The sequence below is a fragment of the Gekko japonicus genome, unplaced genomic scaffold (assembly GCF_001447785.1).
Source record: "Gekko japonicus isolate JY-2015 unplaced genomic scaffold, Gekko_japonicus_V1.1 scaffold2306, whole genome shotgun sequence".
Classification (NCBI taxonomy): Eukaryota; Metazoa; Chordata; class Lepidosauria; order Squamata; family Gekkonidae; genus Gekko; species Gekko japonicus.
Window position 1 is genome coordinate 115,975 of NW_015176520.1, and position 7,873 is coordinate 123,847.

Here is a 7,873-nt window from a genome sequence, read left to right on the forward strand (position 1 = left end):
CGGGGGGCGTCTCAGGAGCTTTCCCTGCTGCCATAACTAGAGGGGCTGAGGATTGAACCTGGGACATCTTGCATGTCAGAAATTGAATCTGGGACCCTTTGCTTACAAAGCAGATGCTCTGCCCCCGCTGGGGTTGCCAGCCTCCAGGTGGGGCCTGGAGACCTCCCAGTGTTACAATTGCTCTCCTGATCACAGAGGTCCGTTCTCCTGGAGGAAATGGCTGCTTTGGAGGGTGGACTCTATGGCACTGTACCCTGCTGAGGTTCCACCCCGGGCTCCACCTCCAAAATTTCCAGGTATTTCCAAACCCAGAGCTGGCAATCCCAAGCCCCTTGCGCTGGGGCTCCTCTCCCAGATCTCAATCTATGCTCTCTAACCACAATACTGCTCTGCAGGGTTGGTGTTTTTGTACACTGCTTCTCCCCAACAAACCCTCTGTATGTTCTACCCCCCCAGGTAAACTTGTTAGGCTCTTGGACCGAAATGCCCTTTCCGTTCCGCAGATGACTAAAGCAACGCGGTGGCAGATCAACAGAAGGTTGTGCACTAAACCTCCAGAAGGCAGTGCTCCAAAGCCTTCGGGTAAGACAGATTAAATTGCCCTTGATAAAATGCATAGGATCAGGCTTACTCTGAAGTATGGCTCGCTGGGTTCAGGAGGGGTCTACCCCTAACTCGGTGTGTATAGGATTTTCTGCTGCAGGCTGGGTTGTGTTGATAACAGCTTGCTGGATTAGCCAGGTAGATGTACTAAGCCTCCTCCCACCACACCAGTTCCACCATGGTCACTGGTTTCACCGGCTTCGCAAACTTGAATGTTCTGGCTTGGGAAATGTTAATGCATTTTAGTTAGAACATTTTTAACCTGCGTCTCTTCCAAGGAGCTGAGTGCAGCGTACGTGATTCTCCCCCTGCTACTTTATGTTCACAACAACTCTGCAAGGTAGGTTAGGCTGAGAGAGAATGACTGAACCACAGCCACCCAGTAGGTTTCGTGGCCAGGAGGGGTTCGAACCCACGTCTCCCCAGTCTGCTGTGCTACGCTGACTGAGGCAGGGTCCCTGCACTGAGACTAGAAGATTGCATCACTGAGGAAGTGGTTGCTGTTGTGAAGTTGACAACCCTTGCATTGCTTTATCTAGACTAGCTTCGTGGCTAGCGAGATCTGTCCCTGAGGGCTAGCGGCGTTAGTATTCAGCAGGGAAAGTTAACGGAGAATCTTGTGGCACCTGAAAGACTAACACATTTATTGTGGCGGAAGCTTTTGTGGGCTACGGAACACTCCGTCAGGTGCATGAAGTGCCGCATTCAGTTGGCAGAAATATATATAACCAAAGCTGCAAACAGCAGGCTGAGAGTGTGTGACTGGGCCAAGGTCACCCAGTGAACTTCTGTGGACGGGTGGGGCTTCAAATCCGTCTCCCAGACCCTAGTCGGACACTCGGAACGCTATCCCACTCTGGCTTCATAGGCTAGGCTGAGATCCCGTAGCCCAGGCTGGCCCGCAGTACCATCTCGCGCAAAGTCACACCTCTCTAAGCCTGTTGACTTCAGTGGACTTAGAAGGGGGGTGACTCTTCAGAGGTTAGCTGTGCTGGTCGGCAGCAGAACGGCTGGGTTGGAGTTCCTGTGGCACCTTGGAAACCCACGAGATTTTTGGTTGACTGTGTCCTCCTCCGATGCGAGAGGGAACACCGATGAACCAAATGGGAGGATGCCACCCGCCATCTTCAGTCTCTTCCTGCTTATTACGATAGCTGTAGAATTCGGAAAAAGCAATTGCCACATTTCACGAAAACATGGAAAAGTTGGTACATCTAACTCAGCCAAAACCTACTTGGGATTTTTTGGGCAGTTAACTGGCAATTAAAAGCATGTATTGTTCTCTTCTCCCCTCCAACTAGACTCCCCACAGAGTCTTTATACAGCTTTGGAGAGTTCAGATCTTATAAATTAGACTGACATATGACCAATTTGAAAGGGACAGGAACTTTATTTTAAATCAACTGCAAAAGAATATACATAAAAATAAGGTGGAATGTAGAAAAGAGATATTTAGACATTGTATGAGATATGTAACTTTAATGATGAAATGGAACCTGATTTGTGTATGTTTGTTTGTTTTAGTAAAAAAATAAACTGTTATACAGAATTGAATTTTAACTTCTGTGAAGCTGTGTAAGAAAGCTGATTACTTTAAAACTAAAATTCTATAAACGCCAAAAGAAAAAAAGATTTTCAGGGTATAAGCTTTTAAGGGTCAAGGTATCTGACAAAGAGAGCTTTGACGCTCAAAAGCTTATTCCCCCCACCACCAAAAAAACCATCCCTTGTGGGTCTCTACTGAGGATGGTACTGCAGGCGATCTTCAGTGCCGAAGTGGGGATTTGTTCTGACGCAGCCACGAGAAAGTTTGCTGTCCTCGCTTGGGCACTTCTCTTTGAGTAACCAAACAGGCCCCGATCCCTGGTTCACACATGAGCAGGGCAGAGAGATAAACAAGCACCCGCGGCTGCCCCCGTCACATCGAGAGGAGCCTGGAGCCAGTGAGAACCTGCTGGCTTCCCTTGTTGGGGCCTCTTCTCCTGGCAGCCGATCAAGGGCAGAGGACGGATTTTCTTTCCCGTTCACTTTAGCTGCTGGCTTTTCAAGCCTGGCTGGGCCAGGGTCGTTTCCAGCTTTCAGCCAGGCCAGCTCGTTGGTGGAACCCAGCTAGGTGGCAGTTTGGGGCACTGCAGGTTGAAGAGGGGTGCATCCCACTGCCCCAGTCCAAAGAGAACTGCCCTGGCAGTGCTGCCGGGGAGGTTCACCTTCCACTGGAGTCCCAGCCCACGCCTGTCCAATTGGACTCCTCTTCCTCCTGGCCTGCCGCAGCGCTGGTCTGAGAGATGGCAGATCCCCGTCTTCTGGTGTTTGGATGCACGGTGATGGTTTTCCATGGATCTCCTCCACGTGGACATCAGCCTGCGTTGTCCAGAAGAGCTAGTCATGGCTCGTGCGAGAGGGGAAGGCGGCACGGTATAGCTTGATCTCGTCAGATCCTGGAAGCTATGCAGGGTCTGTACTTGGATGGGAGACCACCAAGAAAGACTCTGCAGAGGAAGGCAGTGGCACCTCTGCCTCTCACTTGCCTTGTAGGCCCCTTGCTGGGATCGGCATAAGTTGGCGGCGACTTGATAACACTTCTCTACGTAATGATGGGGCTCAAGCAAAGTCTGGTCGATGTAGCTGATGTCTGAGCAGGAAGTCTAAGCAGTTAGTAACAAGGTGTATGTTTTATTATTTATCCGTGTTCTAGAACACGTAAAGAGAACACCTTCCATTCTGAAGGGTCTCGGGTTTGGTGTGGCTTTGTCCTTGCTGAAACTAGGCCTTCCTGGCTCTTCAGGCAGCCGTCCAAAACTTACTCAGTGGAAGATTTACTAACCAGTGAATCTAAGCCTCTCGCTATGGCTGGATAGCTTTTGGAGCTCTTTCAGCCAACATTGTTTGACTTGGTTAATGTGTGTGTGTGTGGGGTGGAGTGCGGAAGCACCCCTGCCGTCTCTCGGCCTCGGACCTTGTATCCTGCTCGCCTCTCCGTCCACAGTCCCGGTCCTATCACTGAGAGCCATAGATTGTGAGGCCTGCGGGTGCAGGGACGATAGAGCAGGACAGATGTTGCGTTGCCCAGGAAATTACTGCGCCACCGCGTTCTGCGCCATAGTCATCGTCCGGATTAAAAATATGCCTGTGGGGTGGAAGAAAATAGCAGTTTTCCTGGGAGACGGAACAGTGCAGTCGTAATCCAAGTGATGCTCTTCAGAGTCCACCGAAGGCAGCGGTCTTAGAAGCCAGTAACTCAGCCTGGGACTGCACCGAGAGTGTTCTGAGTTTTCCTTCAACAGCCAAAGGTGGCTGGATTCCCAGGGCAGAGAATTAACAAGCATTAACCTTTGCTTGTAACACGGTAGCTGCCATGGGAATTTTAGTGGCCTTTCCCATCCGGTGAAATCCCTTTTCTCTCTCATAAAAAAAATTAAAATCTGTCCAGTTCCCAAAACAGCACAGCTGGAGATCTCCTCACATCACTGCAGCCGGAAATGGCCTTTTAAACGCATTCTTCGAGTGTCTCTTTTTATTATCTCAAATTTGCTTTTTCATTGTTACGTTGCTGACAGTTCTTAAGGGCAAAAGGCCCCTGTTTTAAAAGATCAACCCCCCCCCCCAGTTAATTGGCATTGTGGTGCCTGAGCCATTTCGTCAATCCTGGGTTGTTGTTTTTTTCATTTGATTTAATGGGAATCCACCATGGCTTAAAACACTGTTCTCCCTTCCTCCACTTTATCCTCACAACCCTGCGAAGTGGGTCAGGCTGAGAGGGTGTGACTGGCCCAAGGTCACCCAGCGGGCTATCTCATTTGTTTATTAGATTTTTTATTCACCACTCGCCCAAAGGGTATCCTGGCAACTTACATGAAAACTACATAAATCAGTTAAAAATGACTTAAAAACAGATAACAAAGGTAAAATATTAACATTAAAATGTCGAACTATTAAAACATGTCTAGCATCATTAGCTGGAGCTGCGGTGGCTCAAGTGGCTAAGACGCTGAACAGCAGGCTGTGGAAGGTCAGTAGTTCAGCAGTTCGAGACCCGAGTGTGCTGCATGACAGAGTGAGCTCCCGTCTCTAGTTCCAGCTCCTGCCAACCTAGCAGTTCGAAAGCAAGAGATTGCAAGTAGATAAATAGGTACCACTTCGGTGGGACGGTAACAGCGTTCCGTGCGCCTTGATGTTTAGTCATGCCGGCCACATGACCACGGGAACGTCTTCGGACAACGCTGGCTCTTCGGCTTTGAAACGGAGATGAGCACCGCAACCCTAGAGTCGGACTCGACTGGCTTTCGAGCAAGGGAACCTTTGTGTCTAGCATCATACCGCTAGCAAACAACCCGATCATGGATTACACTCCAAAGGCCAACCTAGAGAGCCAGCATGGTGTAGTGGTTAAAAGTGCAGACTCTAATCTGGGAGAAATGGGTTTGATTCCCCACTCCTCCTCCACATGCAGCCAACTGGGTGACCTTGGATCAGTCACAGTTCTCTGAGAGCTGTTCTCTCAAGAGCAGTTTCTGTCAGAGCTCTCTCAGCCCCACCTACCTCACAGGGTGTCTGTTGTGGGGAAGGGAAGGGAAAGGAGATTGTAAGACGCTCTGAGACTCCTTCGGGTAGTGAAAAGCAGGGTATAAAAAACCAACAATTTAAAACAGTAATAAGAATCACAATCAAGGATTCATGTTACTGTGCTGAGTTTAAGCTGATCCTGAGTCAGCAGTTTTGGCCTGCATGTAATCTTGTCAGATCTCAGATGCTAAGCAGGGCCGACCCTGGCAAGGACTTTGGAGGTAGACCTCCGAGGAATACCAGGGCCAGGACGCAGAGGCAGGCATTAGTAAGCCACCTCTCTGAAACATCCAAGCCCCTTACCTGCCCCCTCTGAGTAGTTAGTTCAGTTTCCTATTCAAATTATTCGCCCCCATCGAATGGCTTTTCACTTATGACTCTGCACTGTGTTTTAACGCTGGTTTAATTTAACTTGGATTATCGTGTTTTTGTTCCTTTGCCCTGAGCCCTGCTTGCAGGGAAGGGCGGCCTAAAAGTCTAAACGATAAATAAATAAGCCCCACGATGGGTCGCCAAAAGTCAACTATGACTTCCAGGCACACACATGTACACATACACACAAAATACTCACCCCCCCCAAAAAAAAAGAACAGGGCATGGAAGTGCTTGGGGCAGGGGTTCTGAGCATGTAGGGGGAGGGTTCCGAGGCAGGTGGGGGGGCTACATGGGTTGGGGGGGATGGAAGGGAGGTGTCAGGTGGGGTGCTGGTATTGGGCACAGGAGGAGAGAGAAGCCCTGAGCGCTTCTTTTCCGGGGCCCAGCAAAGCCCGGAGCCAGCCCTGTCTCCCAGATCCAAATCCAGCACTTTAACCGCTACACCCAGACAGTTTGCTGTGGTTGCATCCACCACCTCCTCTCTCAGGCTTCAGCCTCTTACCCGTGACACACACCCACACAAGTTGTGTTCTCTAAATCCAAAGCCCGTGCGGCGGTTGTGGCCCATGCATCGGCAACGCTGCCAGCTATTGCGACGCCAGCCTGGCCCAGCTCAGCATTATTCAGACGCCGCATTTTCTGTCCCGTGCTTTCCACAGGCTTCAAACTGCCAGGGCACAAGCCCTCCGAGTGGGACAAGAAGATTTTGGTCTGGACGGGCCGTTTCAAGAAACCAGAAGACATACCAGAAACCCTGTCGTAAGTGCCTGCTTTCGTGCCCACCTCAAATGTGTCCATTTCTGAAAGGGGGGAGGGCCAACTGTTGAGTACTCGCTCTGGCATATTGGGTAGTGCACCAGATACTGTGCCCATCCCCCCCTTTGACCTTTAGGGCTTTAGGCTTATGTAAAGTTAAACAGGAAGCCTGTTTGATGTGTCGGCATTGATAGTTACAAAAGAATTGATCATCACAGAATTCTGCATCCAAAACTGTATCAGCCACCTGCCGTGTCAGTATTCCCACCTGCTTGAAATACTCGGGGTTAATTAATGAATTATACTATAGCGTTGTGTGTAGAATAGGCAGGGGATCCGAAGATTGTCGGGCAGCTGCAAGTTCTAGCTCTTAGCGTGAGCTAGACTTGTTTTTAGGGGCTGAGAGAGCTCCGAGAGAGCTGTGACTGACCCAGGGTCACCCAGCTGGCTGCACGTGGAGGAATGGGGAAATCGAACCCGGTTCTCCAGATTAGAGTCTGCCGTTCTTAGCCACTACACCATGCTGGCTCCCCAAACACTTCGGTTATTTACAGTGATGGCATTTGGAAGGGTGCAGGCCCCCAGGCCCCCCCCCCCAGTCCGTTCCCCCAGCCCACCCCGTGATGATTGTTGTGTGCGGCCAGGTTTGTGAGCATCTTGAATCCCAAGACTCTGGGGCCACGCTTTGGGTTGCCAGCCTCCAGGTGGGGCTTGGAGTTATCCTGGAATCACAACTGATCTCCAGACGACAGGGACCCAAGGGGGGGGGTGACCCCTGTGCCATTCTGCCCCACTGAGGTCTCTCCCTTCTGTAGGTTCCACCTCCAAATCTCCAGAAATTTGCCAACCTGGATTTGGCAACGCTTGCTCCACTGTCAAGATGATCTTTGAGCTCTTCTTTAGTGTTCCATCTGGCTTGCGTCCGGGCCAAAGACATTTTCCCACCCCTGCGGAGCTCTTTGCTTATTTGACCTTCCCCAACCTCCTCCCCCCCAAGGCAGGAGCCTCTTTTTGCCATCCCCAAGCGGAGCTGTTCCAGCCGACGCCCACTGACTCCAAGGGACTTAGGAGAAACTCCATGTCGGATTGTATCGTCCCTCTGCACTGCTTCAGTTCACGGGGCAGCTGTCTCGCCAGCATCTCGCTCCATGGGAAATCGGGCCGTGTCGGTCACGCAGATTCTCTTCTGGAGCCTCTTTTCCTTAAGCGAATGTCTGTCTGCTGCCCAGCTAAGTATGTTGAGGCTTCTTCCGAGTTGGGCAAGAGCAGCTTGCTTGGCCCCAGGGAGCAAACGCGGGTTAAAAAAAAAGAATGCAAACCTGTAGTTTGGTGTAGTGGTTAAGTGCATGGACTCTAATCTGGGAGAACCGGGTTTGATTCCCCACTTCTCCACATGCAGCTGCTGGTGTGACCTTGGGCAAGCCATAGTCTTGTCAGAGCTGTTCTTGAAAAAAGAGCAGTCTCTGTCAAGATCTCTCTCAGCCCCACCCACCTCACAGGGTGTCTGTTGTGGGGAGGGGAAGGGAAAGGAGTTTGTAAGCTGCTCTGAGACACCTTTGGGTAGTGAAGGGCGGGG

At 50.7% G+C, this 7,873-nt stretch overlaps 1 protein-coding gene across 1 annotated transcript in view; it reads left to right on the forward strand.

Annotated features, from left to right (window-relative positions):
- Positions 1-7,873, forward strand: part of FAM162A (family with sequence similarity 162 member A) — a 12,828-nt gene that overhangs the window by 1,699 nt on the left and 3,256 nt on the right. The window contains exons 2-3 of the mRNA XM_015427399.1: positions 457-582; positions 6,201-6,300. Of these exons, the coding sequence (XP_015282885.1) occupies positions 457-582; positions 6,201-6,300 (226 nt within the window). The remainder of the gene's footprint in view (positions 1-456; positions 583-6,200; positions 6,301-7,873) is intronic.